Source organism: Mauremys reevesii, unplaced genomic scaffold, assembly GCF_016161935.1.
Source record: "Mauremys reevesii isolate NIE-2019 unplaced genomic scaffold, ASM1616193v1 Contig21, whole genome shotgun sequence".
Taxonomy (NCBI): domain Eukaryota; kingdom Metazoa; phylum Chordata; order Testudines; family Geoemydidae; genus Mauremys; species Mauremys reevesii.
The window spans coordinates 54,795-72,191 of NW_024100831.1; the positions used below are offsets into that span (position 1 = coordinate 54,795).

Here is a 17,397-nt window from a genome sequence, read left to right on the forward strand (position 1 = left end):
TACCTACGACTTACAAAGTCCAGACCCAGTTTGAGGCTCCATCCCTGAGGCCTATTGGCAGAGTCCCAGAGCAGCTAATCGGCCCCCGGGACCTCCTTAAACCAACAGCAGGAACAAGAAGCTGTCTGCTCACTGGGGCTCCCCTGTCTTCTGGACCATGTGACTCGCTGTGGCTCATCGGATTTGAGGGTCTGAACACAATTTGGTCTTTTGCTTCTGCTCTTCCAGTATCCTGACCCAGCTGACTCTCGACTCCTGTCTTCTGAGTGTAGACTCTGCCTCTGAGCACTAGGTCTGGCTGCTCATGACCCGGCCATGACACTGACTTTTCTACAATTCATCCAATGCCCTTTTCTGCTCTCCAGCTCTGCTCTCCCAGCAAGACACACCAATCCCCTGGCTCCCAAAGTCCTAGTTGCTGCTATTCAAGGGCTCAGAGGTAGTGCTTGTATTGCCCCCTCCCGCACCACAGCTGCTTTTCCTATGAGAATCTCCCTAGCGCAGAGGAGAAATCCGCTCTTCTCTTAGAATCAGTCCTGGCAGCAATTCAGGAAGTCATAGAAGGGACGGTCTGCTAAGCTCCCTCTGCAATGCCACTGTCAGAGACCATTACTGGTGGCTGCCAAGTGAGTGCGCAGGCAGCTCCTTGAGAGACTCCTAGGGGCAGGGTAGTCGTGTTTCACGGTGACCTCTGAAAGCCATGCAAAGAGTGCAGCATTGAAGAGACTCTCCTGCGGTAACAAAGGGTTTCTGTTCTCCTACATAGTCAGCCAGTGAGGCCAGTTTGCAGCATGTGGAAGAGCTGTTTGGTGCCTTGTTGGAGGATTCACCATATAGCTGGCAGCAGCTTCAGATCCTGGAGTCCCTATGATATGGTTACCATGCATCCGGATTTTCCAAGACATGTCCAGCTTTTTGGTTTTTAAATAGCCGTCGGGGAGGAATTTGTAAAAATCTAAAGGTCCGTGATTTCCCTCCCAATGCCCGGGCCACCCAGAGGGGGAGCCAGTGGGGCAATTTGCCCCAGGCCCTGGGCCCCGCAGGGGCCCTCCCTTTTGTTTTTGGGGGCCTCTGGAGAAGGGTCTGTCACTCACGCCGGGGGCCCCAGAAAACTCTCGTGGGGCCCAGGCCCCCGGAGCTTCTTCTGCTCTGGCTCTTCAGTGGCAATTCAGCGGTGGGGGGGGGTCCTTCCACTCCGGGTCCCGCCGCCAAAGACCCCGGGACCCCTGAATCCTCTGGGCGGCCCCACCCAATGCAGAGTGTGACTCAACTGAAACGGCAGCCAGGCCCAATTGAGCCACTCACATCCGGGCCTCCAGTAGTCAGAGCCCCTCCCCTCATCTCCCCCTCCCCTGGCCTCCCTCTCCCCCCTGCAGCCAAAGTCCATTTAATCCTCCTTTGCAGGTGGGGTAGCGCGGCCTAGCGAGCAGAGTCTATAAAATCCCCCCTTGCAGGCGGGGGAGCATGGCCTAGTGGCCAGAGTCCATATAATCCCCCTGTACACATGGGGTAGCACGGCCTAACAGCCAGAGTCCATATAATCCTTCACGGTTCAGGGTGGGGGGGTAGGGGCACTCGGGCCCACCCTCTCCACCGAGCCCTAAGCCAGGGCCCTGGTAGCAGCAAGCTCTACTTGCCGCTTGCTCAGCGGGGATCCGCCTGCAACACGCCGAGTGGTAATACAGCATTAACACCATTTATCTCTACTTTCCCCTGGGAATGGCAGTGCTTCTGCCACGAGGGGTCCTCCGGTCTGTTCCTCCCCTGGGTCGTCCTCCGTCAGAGTCTCCGGTGGAGCCTCGACAGGGCTGACGCCTGGATCCTGGCTCACAGCCCCTCTCTCTGCAGGAGCTAACAGCGTGTGTCCTTCCCCTCTGGCGGTCAGCCCAGACTGAGCTGATGTGCAGGCTTTTATATCTGAGCTCCAGTTGGAGCATGCCCAGCAGAGCTTCTGGGGCGGGGCTTCCTCTGCCAGGGAGGAAGGGTTAACCCCTGCTATGCCAGTGCGGGGCCGCTCTGCCCCATCACACACTCTCCCCTTAAGACAGTCCCTGGGCAGCCTGACCCTTGGTCGTCTCCTCCTTCCCCTACCCTCCGACCCCCATCTCGGGAAAAGAAATCTGCATCCACATGAGCCTTCCCGGCCGGTGTAACACGCGAAAGGAAAAGGGTTGGTGGGACCGGTACCACCACATGATCCGTGTGTGAGTCCTTCATGCTGTTAATCCACCTGAGGGGTGCGTGGTCTGTTACCAAGGAGAAGGGGTTCCCTATTAGATAGAACAGCTTGTGGCTCAGATACCAAAGACCGTATTTTCCCTCGGCCCACCGTATAGCCCGGGTAGATCAGTTCTTTCTGGCCCAGGTGACATTTGGTTCGTTTTGTGGTGAGTCCTGCTCTGCCCAGCGCCCGCAGCTGGAGCTGTTCCTTCCAGTTGGCACTGTAGATGATGATGTCCGCCAGTGTCTCCTGCAGCAAGCCGACCCGTGCGAAGATCTGCAAGAGTTCATTGGCGATAACTGGAGCCATGGCAGACCATAGTGGTACCACCTCTGGATACCGTGTGGCATAGTCAACCACAACCTGATATACTTATGGCCGGAGCTACTCTTCTCCAAAGGCCCCACTAAGTCCAAGCCCATCCGTTCAAAGGGTGTCCCTCCTGCTCACCCACAAGGGGGCCGTGCCCCCTCCAGGGGTCATGCCCCATCTAGCCCCCCATGTTCCTTGACGCCCTCCCCCAGGACCCCTGACCCATCCACCCCCCTTCCCTGTCCCCTGACTGCCCCCTTGCCATCCCATCCAACCCCTCCTCTCATTCCTGATGGCCCCCCAGGACCCCTGCCCCATCCAACCACCCATCCCATTGGCCAGGAGCGGGACTGATGCAGTGGGGCCCGACTCCACAGGCTGGGCCGAGCCAGGCCAGAGCTGGTCAGTCAGAACCAGGACCGGCGCCGCGGGGCCCGACTCCCTGGGCTGGGCCGGGCAGGAGCCGCTCATCCGGGACCAGCACTGGCGCCACGGGGCCGAGCCGGGCAGGAGCCACTGGGGCCAGAGCCGGGGGTGCTTGGCCGGGACTGGGCTGGGCCGCTCGGCCGGCGCCAGGCCAGGGCCAGGGGAAGCCGCTCTGCTGGAGCCAGACAGGGCCGCGCTGTGCCTCCCTGGAGCTGTACTCGCACCCCCCAGCCCCAGCCTACCTGCCTGCTGCTTGTTTCAGGCTCCCAGCGAACATCTGATTCGTGGGAAGCAGGGGTGGGGGAGGAGAAGGAGGGCGGAGCGTTCAGGGAGGAGGGGGGAGGTGAGCTGGGGTGGGGGAGGGACGCTTGCCCGAGCTTTTGTTAAATGGAAAAGCTTTTTCAGAACCGGTTGTCCTGGAACAGCTGGTTCTAAAAGGGTTTCTAAATTTAACAACCGGTTCCTGCGAACCGGCTCCAGCTCCCCACTGCCATCTGCCCAAAGCAGTCAATGGCTCTTCCCTCCACGAGGGAGCGGGGTCTCCCTCTCAGCCTCTCTGAGAACTTGCACTGCTTGGTTTCCTAGGACAAGGTGACCTGTCCCCACTGCTCCCTGAGGTGGCCCATCTGGGAGGCTGTCACACACCCCAGGGCCTAGCAGACAGGTGGGGAGGAGGTTCCCGTTCATGTCACCCTCTGAGAGCCCACAGAAGGGCCAAAGGAAGAATTAAGGGCAAGAGGTGAAGCAGGCCCTGAGCCTCTGTCCCATCCTCACCTCCTCAAATGTGGAGCTTCCTGAGCTTCAGTTGGGCAGACGGAAAATGTAGCTCTGGCACAAAGGTGCTTCTGCGCCATCTGGGGCAGGGAGAGCTCTGCCTGGGAGCCCGGGGAATGGGAGGGGGTGAGAGCAAGGAAAGAGGGGAGGGGTAGGGGAGTGAGGGGAAGAGCTCATGCCCCAGATGAAGGACGTTTGGGGTCAGAGGGAAGGACCCTGCTCCACAGAGAGGGGAGAGAGTTTCTGTCAGTGACAGGGGCCTCCATTTCCCCTTCCACTAGCCCCCCATTTCCAGGGAGACAGAGCAGTACCTGCAGCAGGGAGCAGGAGTTGCTGAGGGGGGACCTTTAAGGGCATCAGGTGAGGCTCAGCCCTTGCAGCACCTCAGGCACCTGGTGCAGCTGCCGGATGCTGCGGAGCTGACCCATCACCTTGGCGGTGGTGTCTTCCAGCTGCAGGGGAAGGAGAACATGTCAGAGACTGAGACACTGCCCAGGAATCAGGGAGGATTAAGGGCACCTGGAACCAGCACCATTTCCACCCAGCAGCTGCTCATGTCTGAGTGGTGGATTCACCCTCCTGATCCCCAGGATGGAGGCTTCTTGTCCTCTCTAGTGACCTCCAGTGCCAGCCCCCCTCCTTGTAGGGTTAGCTCCTGCCGCCTCCCCCTCAGTGCCCCTGAGAGCTGTTCCACCTCCAACCCACCTGGGGACACCGCTCAAGTTGGTAGAACCCTCTCCTCCACCCCTGCCTCCATCCCCACCCAGGTAGGGCAGGAGGGATTCTGACAGCAGTGAAGTGGCCTGCGGGGAGGTTGAGACCTTTCCCAAGTCACCCCAGTGACAAATGCTGAAGCCAGAGGATGGCAGCCCTGGTGAACGGGGCAGGTCAGCAGCCCCTGCTGGCTGAATCCTCCCATTCTCTCTAGAGCGGGTCCAGCCCTGCCAGCAGCAGGACAAGCTTCCCCCACCCATGTGCCTCAGAACTGCCTGGCCAGTCGCCATCACCCATCAGTCCTTGGCCTCCCAGGCTGCCAGTGATGGGAGCAACTCTGGGTGGTGGCTGGGGTGACATGGACACTAGGCCATGGGGAAATGGGTGCAGCTCTGTGGGGCAGGAAAGGTTCACACAGGGCACTTAGGGGACTCTCCTGCCCTTCCCAGGAGTGAGAGCAGAGCATCACATCCTAAGAACACAAGTCCATGAAGTCCACAAGTCCCCACTAGGCTCCTTGCTCCCAGGCCAGCAAATGGTGATAGGATGGGAATGAGGCCTGGGCCCCGCTCCAATCTCCTGAGTCGAATGCAGCTGCTTACCGTGTACCCCAGCAGTTGCTCGGCTTCCCCCAGGATGGCGTACGTGAGGAGAAGCCCAGCCTGGCTAATGCACAGCAGGGGGTTGTAGATCGCTGGCACGGCTGTCTTGAGGAAGCATTTCCTCTGCCCCGCAGAGAAGAATTTTCCAAAGACCTAAAACCAACAGGACAGGAGGCTGTAGCAGATTGCCCAGAGCCAGCCTCCAAGCCCTGGAGATAGAATGGCCTCAGTGTCCGGTGCCCCAAAGGAAGGGTAAGAGAGCTGCTGTAGCCAAGGCCGTTCATTCCCCAGGAGGCTTTCAGGGTCCCATGGCTCAGGGAAGCCCCTTTATGAAAAGGTGGCAGATGCTTAGGGACCAAAGCCTCCAGTGGCTCTTTCTGGAGGGCAATTGATCGCAGGGGCCATGATGGGCTGGAAATAGATCTCTAATGTGGGTGAGCAGGGCCCACTCTGCTGTGCAGCGCACCGAGATGATAGGGGACCCTGTATTGCTCCCAGCAGAGAGATCTCCTGCACCTCAGTGGCTAGAGGAGTATGCGTGGGGGGGGGGAAGGGGTTGGAGCTGACAGACCAAAGGTCTATTGCCCCCAAATTAGTGATTTCTCTAGTAGCTGGCTATGGCCTCGGCAGCTCCTTGGTTTCTGCCAAAGGGAATCCCATCTGCAACCTGACCAGGATAAGGAGACTCATGTCCCAGTCCCCATCACAGACACTCCTAGGAAACTTTTCTTCTGCTGCAGCAATTCAGCTTGTGGGAGGCAGGACAAGCTCACAGAGTCTCTCTCACGTGGCGTCTATAGGGCAGCATTCTGTAGATGCACTTGGAGATCCAGGAGCCATTCCAAGGCCTCCTCTGTGATGTTGTGGAAATCACCCATTTCACCTTTGACTCCAATCTGGGGGCACTGGGTTATGGTGTGTTCCAAGGTTGGGATGTTCTCAGCACAGCTGTGAGACAGGGGGCCGGGAGGTCTTTGATTTTCTACTTGTGCAGCAAGTAGTCACAACTTGGGTCAGTGACAATGTGCTTCTTTGGCACAGTGGCTGAGGTCCAGATACTCTGCCATTCCCTGGCCGGGACTGGAGACATGAGGAGGCGCATGTGGTGCCTATTGGCTCTGGAGCTCACTGTGTTCCCTCCCCAGTTCTCGGCTTGGGGCATTCTGCTTCCTGACTGGCAATGGACTTGGGCAAACCCCACCTCCTTTCTCTGCTTCTACAGGGTGCAGGGAAGTAAACAAGGGTCTGCTCAAGCACTAGTGACTGACGGACCCAGTGCTCTTCTCTCAGACACTTGGGGATCAGCCAAGGGGACAAGGAGCAGAGAGACACCCAGAGCCATAATCCTCTATTAACTCACCCACCCGGGGATTCGCCTTATGCCACGTAGCAACGGCTCCATGGAAGACACTCAAATCACAGCAACTAGCGAGGTTCCAATGTGGGACCTTTAGCACCAGCCTGTCCCACTGGGTGCTGGGTGAGGAACTCTGAGCTGGAAATAAGGAGTGGGCTCTTGTCCTGTCTCCAGGAGGCATCCACTGCAGGGACCCCAGCCAGCCCCACTCCCTGAGCTGTGTCCTACCCTGCCACAGTGTCCTTACCTCCCCCACCCTGGCTGTGTTTTTATAGCCCAGGAGCCTGCTGTCCTGGTACCAGTTGTGGCACCACAGATCCTCCACCTCGTGTATGCTCAGCCCTGGAAGAGAGAGAGAGAGAGAGAGACACTTTGATCATTCTGGTTGCAGTTTCTGTGTCCTTCCAATCCCATTGGTGGCTGCCCAGTGGAGTGGAGAAGAACAGAGGTGGAGAGAGACTTGTTCTCCAGCTGGGGTCAGGCTGAGGGAAATTGTCTGGGGTCCCATTATCCACCTGTGGTCCCTTTCAGTCCCCTGATGGGTTCCGTGTCCCAGTGGGTTCCTTACCCCTCTGTTCGAGCAGCAGCTGGTACAGCCGGTAAGTCCCCTCCCTGGCCTGCCGGCTGATGTCCTGGTCTGGGTAACTCACAAAGAGAGCCAGCTGGGCCACGTGCTGACCCAGCCTAGGGAACTCTGCTGAGATCTAATGGAAGGGAGAGGAGAGGAGACTCCATCAGCATTTTCCTGTCAGCTCCCTGTCCCCCCTGGGCCAGAAGGCTCCTTCTGCAGGAGATGCTGGGGGAGAGGAGCCTGAGACAGACCCTTCATTTGCTCTGCTGCCAAGGGAGCCAGGAGCTGCTTTGGGATGCCAAGCAGGGGCTGGAACATGGTCCCTGTCAAGGTTCCTTCCCACTCCGAACTCTAGGGTACAGATGTGGGGACCTGCATGAGAACCTCTAAGCTTAATTACCAGCTTAGATCTGGTTTTTCTGCCACCACCCAAAGCATTTAAGAGTTATTTGGGAAACTCTGTCGACCTCCCCCCTAGAATATCTCCCTCCCAAATACTAGAACCCTTCCCTGGGTAGCCTTGAGAGACTCCTCCACCAATTTCCTGGTGAACACTGATCCAAACCCTTGGATCTTAAAACAAGGAAAAATCAATCAGGTTCTTAAAAAGAAGGCTTTTCCTTAAAGAAAGAAAGGTAAAAATCATCTCTGTAAAATCAGGATGGAAAATAACTTTACAGGGTCATCAGATTCAAGGAGCCCAGAGGAACCCCCTCTAGCCTTAGGTTCAAAGTTGCAGCAAACAGAGGTAAATCCTCTTAGCCAAAAGGAACATTTACAAGTTGAGAAAACAAAGAGAAACCTAACACGCCTTGCCTGGCTGGTACTTACAAGTTTGAAATATGAGAGACTGGTTCAGAAAGATTTGGAGAGCCTGGATTGATGGCTGGTCCCTCTTAGTCCCAAGAGCGAACAACCCCCAACACAAAGAGCGCACAAACAAAAGCCTCCCCCTCCCACCAAGATTTGAAAGTATCCTGTCCCCTTATTGGTCCTTTGGGTCAGGTGTCAGCCAGGTTACCTGAGCTTCTTCACCCTTTACAGGGAAAAGGATTTTGGTGTCTCTGGCCAGGAGGGATTGGATAGTATTGTACACAGGAGGGCTGTGCCCTTCCCTTTATAGTTATGACAATCCCCTTCAAGGCCCAGGGACGACACTTGACCAGGACAAGAAGAACTTGACTCAAGCCTATCTCCTTCCCTGCTCTGACTCTGCCTCCCCAAGAGGAACACTGCGAACCCACAGCCCCTGCAGCAGCAGATCCTACAGCCTGGTGGAGCCAGCCCGCCTGCGCCTGGAGTCAGGAAGCTGGGGTCAGAGGTCACTTACGTCAAACTCGGGGAGGGTGACTGCAAATCTCAGCAGGGCCGTGCTGCTCTTAATGGCCCTGGCTCTCTCCTGGGGCACCCTGGACACGATCCAGCGGTTGACATGCTGTGGGGAAAGGAGGCAGGTCAGGATGAATGGGCAGGTGGTGCTTTGCAAATGAGCCCCACCCCCCAGCCCAGCCCCAGGGGCCCGAGACATTATGCACAGAGAGAATAGCTGAGTCATTGATCACAGAGCTTTAGAAGGGGATTCTTTCCCCCAGGTCGCAGCTTGTATCCTGCAGGTCACAACTTGTCAGGGTCTCTCTAGATTGGTCCCATCCTCCCAGAGCTCCTGATTCCTGAAGAGTTCACCAGAAAGGAGACTGAATCCTCGCCCTTCCCTGCCACTAAAATCTTTGGTGGGATGTAAGGAGTCACTGAGAGCACAATCCCCCCAGGAATTTCAGAGCATATCAGAGAGAAGGGCTGATTCCCTGGGGTCCTCCTGTTTCTCTAGGAAGGAGCTGTGACGTTATTGATATAAATTGGGACCATATAGAACATGGGTTGCAACCAAGGTCCTGCAGTGGCACCAAATCTTAGATAAAGGGGGTCATCTAAGGTGTCTAAGACCAGATTATGGGTTGCTGATTATAATTATGCTGTCTATATGTCTGTATCATTTGTAGTTAAAGTTATAAGTATTGGCTCTGTAATGTCTATAGTTTGTATTCTGCTCTGCCTCTGGGAAGTGTCCCAGACAAGCTGATGTTAGCCCGGCATAGCTGGCTTGATGGCCCATTTAAAGAGCCATCAGCTACACAATTGACCCATGGAGAGAAGGCAGACACGCCTTGTGACTCCGCAGAGTATGCAGGGACTGGCTCATGTGACTCAAGGCACCATTTTGCTGTAAATTTCCACAGTGAAGACAAAGGGATTCTTACACCTGGAAAAGTCTATATAAGCCTAATGCCTCATCTCCATCTGGTCTTCAATCCTGCTTCTGACCTCTGGAGGGACTTTGCTACAAACTGAAGCTTTACACAAGGGACTGAAGGACCCATCCCAGTGGGGGATGCTCTCCAGAGACTTAATCTAAACCTGCAGTTTACTCTAGCACTGCTGCAAGCCTGAACTAAGAACTTTGCCATTACTGTATGTAATTGATTGCATTTAACCAATTCTACCTCTCTTATCTACCTTTTTCCCTTTGTAAATAAACCTTTAGATTTTAGATTCTAAAGGATTGGCAACAGCGTGATTTGTGGGTAAGATCTGATGTGTATATTGACCTGGGTCTGGGGCTTGGTCCTTTGGGATTGAGGGAACCTTTTTCTTTTATTGGGGTGTTGGTTTTCATAACCATTTATCCCCAGGACGAGTGCACTGGTGGTGATACTGGGAGACTGGAGTGTCTAAGGAAATTGCTTGTGTGACTTGTGGTTAGCCAGTGGGGTGAGACCAAAGTCCTTTTTGTCTGGCTGGTTTGGTTTGCCTTAGAGGTGGAAAAACCCCAGCCTAGGGCTGTAACTGCCCTGTTTAAGCAATTGGTCCTGATTTGGCACTCTCAGTTGGGTCCCGCCAGAATCGCTCCGTCACAGTGGCGTAGTCGTGCTTGGATCCACAGAACCAGGTCAATTAAGCTTTGGGTCAGAACCCCACGCTATCCAAAATTTAAATGTGGGATTGAGAGTTTGGTTGGTTAAAGATCAGTGACCATGAGACAAAAAGCAAGGAAACTGCAAGCCTTGAGAGACAGCCTGCAGTTTGATTATGAGCAAGAACTGGCAAAAATTCGAATGGAAGAGAAGCAAGTCTTGGCCCAGCTGGAGAAAGAGGCGGCTGAGAGAAAGAGAGAGGCGGCTGAGAGAAAGAGAGAGGCGGATGAAAGAAAGAGAGAGGCTGCTAAGAGAGAAGAAAAAGCTCGTAAGGGACGTCTGGAGGTGCTGGCTGCTGAGGAGGAGACTCGCAAGGTGCAGCAGGAGACTCACAAAATACAACAAGAAACTGCTAGACTTCAGCTCCAAGTCAAAAAAGCAAGGGAAGAACGGCAGAGACTGTATCCTCTTGAAAATCCAGTTTATAACTGTGTTGATATATGGGGTTACTCTGGGCAGTTTTCTATGTTTAACCAGTTTTGCTATGGCTGGGGAGATGGGAGTTCTAACCTGGGGAGAAATATCTGTTTGTCTGTGCAAGAAAGCAGTTTGTCTGGGAATGAAGTTTCTGAATGTCTGTCTGATGTCTCAGAAGTTAATCTGGAGTTAGATCAAGAGCAGAAAGATCTCATTGGTGAGGAAAATGTTTCTCAGGAGCAGATTAAAGTAGATGGTCAGGTTAAATCCCTAACTGAGGAAGGAGAGGGTAAATTTGTAATGGGTAATGGATTGGTGGCTAGTGCAGCTTGTAGAAGTAAACCTGAAATGGGTAACTGTGATTTGCTAAAAGTAGCTCAGTGTAGTGAAAAGAGCAGCAGCTTATCGGTTGGGAGAGGCAATGTGCCTGGTAGGGAAAGTTTGCAGGAGACTAGGCAGCCTTGTGAGCTGATGGCTTTGTCTAATCAGCAATTTGGGAAGGGAGGGATAGTGGAAGATGAGTGTCCATATCCCTTACCTGTTTCCTGTGTGGAGAAATGTGACAGTGGAGGGAATGTGCCTGTGTCTGTCAGGAGTATTGACTTGCCTATAAAGGAAGCTACCCCAGTCTCCAAGCAGTTGTCTGTGAACAGCCCTGTGTGCTGGGACAAGGGAAGTAAAATCCCAAGCTGTGTGTCTGGTAAAGGAGAATGTGTCTCCGGCTCTTCTGTGTCTGTGGAGCAGACAGAAGGTGCCTGTCAGCCTGTAATGGCTGAGGGTGATTCAGTTGTCTCGAAGTTGGTTGTAAATACAGCTAAAGCCCAGGAAGGGAATGGTCCTGAGTTTGTGTCTGCTGGGGGGAATGGCACTGTGACTAGGTTGCATCCAGTTAGTGTCTTAGCAAAATCCCAGAGACCAGACAGTTCTGGTGCTTGTAGTTTGCCAGTTGCTAATGTGTGGTTGGAAAAGGGTGCAGCAACTCTGTCTGATCAGGGTGATACCCCAGCCAGGGCACAAGGAGAGCATAAAGGTGATTTAATTGTGTTACCGACTGACAGTTTGACAACTTGTAGCAAGAAGGAAAAGATTCCTGAACTTGTTCATGGCCAAGGGAAGGAGACTACTTCTGACCTGTTATCTAGAAAGTCTGTAGCATCTGTGGTTGCTCAGGGAAGTGTTCCTTTAGAGCAAGCCCTAGGTGAAGAGGGAAGGGCAGAATTTATCAGAGTGGTTAATTGCTGCTTAGAGAAGCTCCTAGGGAAAGGAATCCTCATGGTAGCCTGTGCAAGCAGTTTACTGCAACTGAAGGGTGTAAAAGTGATTTAATCAAGAAAGTTTCAGTTCCTAACAGCCAGAAATTTTCTGTTGTGAATGGATCCACTGACTTTCCTTTTGAGAGATCCAGTGTGGGCAGCTTTGAAAAGGTCTCAGGTGGAGTAGAAGCTGTTAAGGAAGTTGAGCAGCCCTATAACCACCTGGCTGTGTGTGGCCAGCTTGTTGGTGGGGAGACAATGCTGTTGGGACAGGAATGTCTCCATGCTGAATCTGTAAGTGAGCAGTCTGTGCTTCAGGATCTGAGGACAGATTCAGTTACTGGTGTTTCAGGGCAGAACAGTTGTATGGCTAAATGCTTGAGGAGGCAGGGGAGAGCAAGCCAGCTCTCACCCTCAGACTCTTTGGATTTGTGTGGTATCTCTGTAAGACAAAGTCCAGCCGTGGAATCCATAGCAGCTAAGAAGTTAAAAGCTAGTGTCTGTGTTGATGCGAATTACTGGGCTGGCAGGAGAAGAAAGACTTGCTAATGGCTGTTAGCACGGAGGGCCCACCCCATCAGCCAGTGATCTCTGTTAAGCAAGAGAAATCAGGGTTTAATCCTGAAGAACAAGAAGGAAAGAGAAGACTGAATTTTGCAAAGGAACCCACAGGTTAACCCTAAAAGGCCCAAACTCCAATGGTATTGAGCCAAGGGTGTGGCATGACAAACATGTTTGTAGATGGACACTTGCAATCAATTTGTTGTTATTGCTAATGCTAACTGTAACAATGTACAATGTGCCTAATCTTTTGGAAAATCCCTTGAACATGTTGAAAGGAATACATAAAAACACACTTTATGTTAAAGGGCCTTGCTATACTGATGTTTCACAGTTAATGCCTGTAAACAGTGTTGGAACTTTTCACAGGGGAAAATACATTCCAGACCTGATGTGCTGTATGAGAGGGGAAACTGAGGCACACTACCATATTGCTTTCATGGCTAAATGCCAAGATTCCTGTTCTATGAACAACATCAATATCTACATTGGTGTAATGTTAATTGGGTTCCAAACATTGGCCAAAGCTGGTATGGATAAAGTAGCTGTTTTCTTTAGCTCTTGGCAAGATCACATGAAACATACAGGAACCATGCTGCAAAAGCTAACCAAGTTATACCTTGAGTTTGTAAGGAGATTCATTCATGTTATTGAACAGGACTTTGATAAACCATTTCGGTTATACACTGGTACGGCCTCTAGCCCAACACTAGCTGTAGTGAGACAGACCCAAGGAAAGGGGGCTCTTGGGATGCAGTCAGTGATGTTTTGTCATCCCTTCCTGCATCAATTTTGCGTTGGGGTGTGACGTTATTGATATAAATTGGGACCATATAGAACATGGGTTGCAACCAAGGTCCTGCAGTGGCACCAAATCTTAGATAAAGGGGGTCATCTAAGGTGTCTAAGACCAGATTATGGGTTGCTGATTATAATTATGCTGTCTATATGTCTGTATCATTTGTAGTTAAAGTTATAAGTATTGGCTCTGTAATGTCTATAGTTTGTATTCTGCTCTGCCTCTGGGAAGTGTCCCAGACAAGCTGATGTTAGCCCGGCATAGCTGGCTTGATGGCCCATTTAAAGAGCCATCAGCTACACAATTGACCCATGGAGAGAAGGCAGACACGCCTTGTGACTCCGCAGAGTATGCAGGGACTGGCTCATGTGACTCAAGGCACCATTTTGCTGTAAATTTCCACAGTGAAGACAAAGGGATTCTTACACCTGGAAAAGTCTATATAAGCCTAATGCCTCATCTCCATCTGGTCTTCAATCCTGCTTCTGACCTCTGGAGGGACTTTGCTACAAACTGAAGCTTTACACAAGGGACTGAAGGACCCATCCCAGTGGGGGATGCTCTCCAGAGACTTAATCTAAACCTGCAGTTTACTCTAGCACTGCTGCAAGCCTGAACTAAGAACTTTGCCATTACTGTATGTAATTGATTGCATTTAACCAATTCTACCTCTCTTATCTACCTTTTTCCCTTTGTAAATAAACCTTTAGATTTTAGATTCTAAAGGATTGGCAACAGCGTGATTTGTGGGTAAGATCTGATGTGTATATTGACCTGGGTCTGGGGCTTGGTCCTTTGGGATTGAGGGAACCTTTTTCTTTTATTGGGGTGTTGGTTTTCATAACCATTTATCCCCAGGACGAGTGCACTGGTGGTGATACTGGGAGACTGGAGTGTCTAAGGAAATTGCATGTGTGACTTGTGGTTAGCCAGTGGGGTGAGACCAAAGTCCTTTTTGTCTGGCTGGTTTGGTTTGCCTTAGAGGTGGAAAAACCCCAGCCTAGGGCTGTAACTGCCCTGTTTAAGCAATTGGTCCTGATTTGGCACTCTCAGTTGGGTCCCGCCAGAATCGCTCCGTCACAGGAGCGTGTGCCTCTTCTCTGAGAACCATCTCTGGAAACTCGTGGGGTGTGTGTGTTGGGGGGGGCGGGGGAAGGGGGGGTTTCAGACTCTCACTCCCCAAGACAACCAGGGGCCCTGTGGTTAGTGCTCAACAGAAGCAGACAGAGCTCTGGCTTGATGTCCCAGCTCCTTCCTCTGTCCCTCAAGAAAGCAGGACCTGACACTGCATTGCACTGACCTCCCCAGCCAAGGACGCCCCAATGGGGACCCAGCTAGGAGGACAGAATAGAAACTGGATCTGCCAGTCTCTCCTTACCAGCCCCCAAAGAGTTAAGGTAAAATTGGTTCCCACCCCTCCTTATGGGACTCACCTCCAAGATGACGTGGAGCCTGCCTGCGTCTGGGGACTCTGCCAGCAGGTTCCCCAGCACAGCATCCAGGAGCTCTGGCATGACTTTGTGTAGAGCCTGCAAAGCATGGGTCAGAGTTAGGGAAACTGGGCCGACCCCTGCCACAGGATGGGAAGAGGGGTCTCTGGGAAGCACTGGTGAGACTCCCAAACACATCTCCTGGCCTCGCTCATTCATGTCCCACTGCAGGCAATTAGCAAGGATTGATGACACCTGGATCTTTGATCCATGAGCTTAGGAGGTCTCTGCAGATGGCCTTGTAGGCGGAAGAGTAGGATACAGCCAAGTTGCTATGGATGGAAGCTGGGCTGCTGGGCAAAACACGGCATATGGAAGAGAAAGAAAGAAAGAAAGAAAGAAAGAAAGAAAGAAGGGGGTAATCCTCTGGAGGGAAGGATCCAACCCTACAGCTTGTTCCATCTCTGCCTACCCCACCCCTAAATCTGGAGCTCCAGCGAATCAAGGGAGCCCGGACAAGGACCACTCTGGAAGAGGCGGAGGATGTACCTGGATGTCGGTGGCGTCCGTCTCCGTGCCCAGGGTGAAGACCGAGCCAAGGGCAGCTTGCAAGAGGCGGGACTCTAGCTCAGGCTCAAGGGCTGGTTTCATGGTGCTGGCAAGAGAGAGGAGCTGGTATTAGACTGCGCAGTGCGGGGGTGGGACTGTCGCCAACACGGACACGAAACCACAGGGCTACAGGCACAGGCTGGCGAGAATGGAAACTGAGGCACTGAGCTAGGGAATGACAAGGCCGAGGCGTCACAGACAGACAGTGGCAGGGCAGGAATAGCGCCTGGTCCCTGGAGCCTGCTGCCCCTCCTGTATCTGAGCCCGGGAGTGAGCCCCTCCCCAAGGCCCCTGCAATGTTAGTGGGGTGAAAAGAAGAGCCCAGCCAGGAGAGAGTGACCCTTCCCGCCCCACCAGCTCTGCCAGAGGAGCCACTCCTGGGAGGTGAGCGACCTGGGAGTGGGAGGGACAGTCTCCCAGCCTGGGGCCTGAGCAGCACTGGGGGTAGGGGAGCCAGCGGGGGGGGCACGAGGGGGCTGTCTCGGTACCTGAGGTTGCCCACAGCAGCCAGGCAGCTGGCGAGGATCTCGCTGGGTGGAGAGTCTTTAGGAAGCTCCTCAATGAGCTCCTGTGAGACGCGAAGGAGACAAAGGAGCATGAGGGATTCGGGCCCTGCTGACACCTCCCAGTGAGGAGATGACACAGCCAGTGCCCCACATGGCCAGCAGGATCCCCCACTACCTCCCGCTCCTCCCATTTCTTCCTGCCCAGCAAACTGGGCCCCTTCCAGGATTCCTGCCCAGCTCAGTCCCAATCTCCTTCTTCCCTCCTCCCTGTCAAACCTGCCCCCATTCAGCACCATCCCCACGACCGAGCTGGGACCATGTGATTCCTTATCCCCCAGTCACAGCTGCCCTCCAGACCCACAATTCCCCCACTGCCCAATCTCACAATTCTCCCTTCTCTTCTCCCTGCCTTCAGCCCCAGCAATCCCTGCCCTCTGCTGCCCCCGCCCACACCCCCCAGCCCCCACCCATTAGCCCGGCCATACCCCGGCCAATCCCACGTCTCTCTCCCCCCTCCAGCTGACGGATGACGGATTCTCACTCACCACAATCCTCTCCACCACAGCTGCTTTGCAGCAGCACGGCTCCAGCGTGTCCTGCCCTCTGTCCTGTGCAGCAAGACACGCGGGGTAGATGGCCCGCAGGAACCTGAGCTGCTGCCCCTCATCCTGTACCCACCGGGAGTGGGGGATAGCGAGAGAGAACCTGTTAGCTAGGGACCTTCCTCCCCACCCACACCAGCTCCAGGGCTCAGGCCTCAGTGGGGGATTGTGGGGAGCCGCCTAGTGTCCAAATCCCCCACGACTCCTACACAAGCAGGACTGGGAACTGGGACAGTGCCTGTGGGGGGAGGAGACCTCGGCTGTTGTGGGAGAAACACCCCCATCTTGGGGGTCCCACATCAGGGATGTACAAGGGCCCCATTGGGGTGGTGGATCATCAAGGACAAGACCCTCGGCAGGGGGTGGGGATGCTGGGAAGGGACAGGACAATCTTGGTTCCAGCCCAGGTGGGGAACATTTGTACCTTGTCTCTGCCCTGGAGCTGCTCTCCGATGACCTTGAGAGCAGCTTCCTCTGTGGTCATCTCCAGCCATTCCTCCGCCGCTGACTCCGTGGGGGTCCCTGCACCCGGGAGAGAAGGGAACAGGGGGATGTCTGCTGCCCCTTGGGGGAAGGACAGGGGTGTGGTGGGGAGCACAGGATTAAGGACCCCCCTTCCCACCTCAGGCACCCAGGGCAGATCGGGCCCCACACCTCCCTCTCAGGGCTGCCTTCAGCCCCCAACAGCTTCAGAAGCCCATAGCAGAGCCCCCCCCTCCACTGTCCAGGACTCCACGGGAGGTGCCGACTCCCCCAGCCCCGGAGCATCAAGGGACAAAGTGGGAGCAGCTCTTGATGCCCCCACCCCCAGCTCCCCTTGCTGCAGGGGCAGCTGTGTGACTGCTGCTGGTGTCAGTGGGGTTCACGTGGCTCAAGCCAGACACCTGGGCTGGGGACACCCCCCACCCCCCCGCCATATCCCTGGGAGAGTGTCTGTGCCCAGGGTGTTCACATCCCCGTCCTCACCCCTCCCTCAGCCCAGCCTGGCTCCTCACCTGGAACAAAGCAGCAGCGTCCAGAGGCCTCGCTGCTGCTGGAGCCCCAGGCACTGCTGCTGTCCCGTGCTGAGCTGATGGTGCTGGTGCTGGGATCTTCTAGCTCCTGGTCTGAGGGGGCTGAAAGATCCTCAGAGCCCGGGCAGGGCGATACCCCCTGCTGGGAATGAGGGCTGGGCTCCTGGGGCCGCTGCTGCCCACATAACAGGCCCCAGAGCCTCCCTGGCCGGCGCCCCTCCTGGGCTGGGTCCTGTCCGCAAATCCTCATCCTGAACC

General features: G+C 54.4%; 1 protein-coding gene across 2 annotated transcripts; it reads right to left on the reverse strand.

Moving 5' to 3' along the window:
* Nucleotides 1-2,206: 2,206 nt before the first annotated feature.
* Nucleotides 2,207-15,742, reverse strand: LOC120393499 (maestro heat-like repeat-containing protein family member 7). 2 transcript variants are annotated; one of them, XM_039518089.1, is made up of 9 exons: nt 15,507-15,742; nt 14,959-15,064; nt 14,413-14,508; nt 8,308-8,412; nt 6,975-7,110; nt 6,654-6,748; nt 5,050-5,202; nt 4,045-4,185; nt 2,366-2,497 (listed from the first exon to the last, which is right to left on the reverse strand). In XM_039518089.1, the coding sequence occupies exons 1-8, from the start codon at nt 15,713-15,715 to the stop codon at nt 4,090-4,092; spliced, it is 996 nt and encodes a 331-aa protein (XP_039374023.1). In that variant the 5' UTR covers nt 15,716-15,742; the 3' UTR covers nt 2,366-2,497; nt 4,045-4,089. The 2 variants fall into 2 exon arrangements, with proteins under 2 accessions (XP_039374022.1, XP_039374023.1); XM_039518088.1 differs by lacking the exon at nt 4,045-4,185 and having other exon boundaries at nt 2,207-2,497.
* Nucleotides 15,743-17,397: the final 1,655 nt, after the last annotated feature.

Bases quoted from the DNA above. Each gene is read 5' to 3' on its own strand.
- LOC120393499 (XM_039518088.1), bottom strand. From the start codon at position 15,715: ATGGGAGGAGCGGGAGGTAGTGGGGGATCCTGCTGGCCATGTGGGGCA. The intron at 14,509-14,958 runs GTACATCCTCCG...CATGCTTTGCAG, and splicing joins CGGACGCCACCGACATCCAG to GCTCTACACAAAGTCATGCC. The intron at 7,111-8,307 runs GTAAGTGACCTC...CCCTTCCATTAG, and splicing joins TCACCCTCCCCGAGTTTGAC to ATCTCAGCAGAGTTCCCTAG.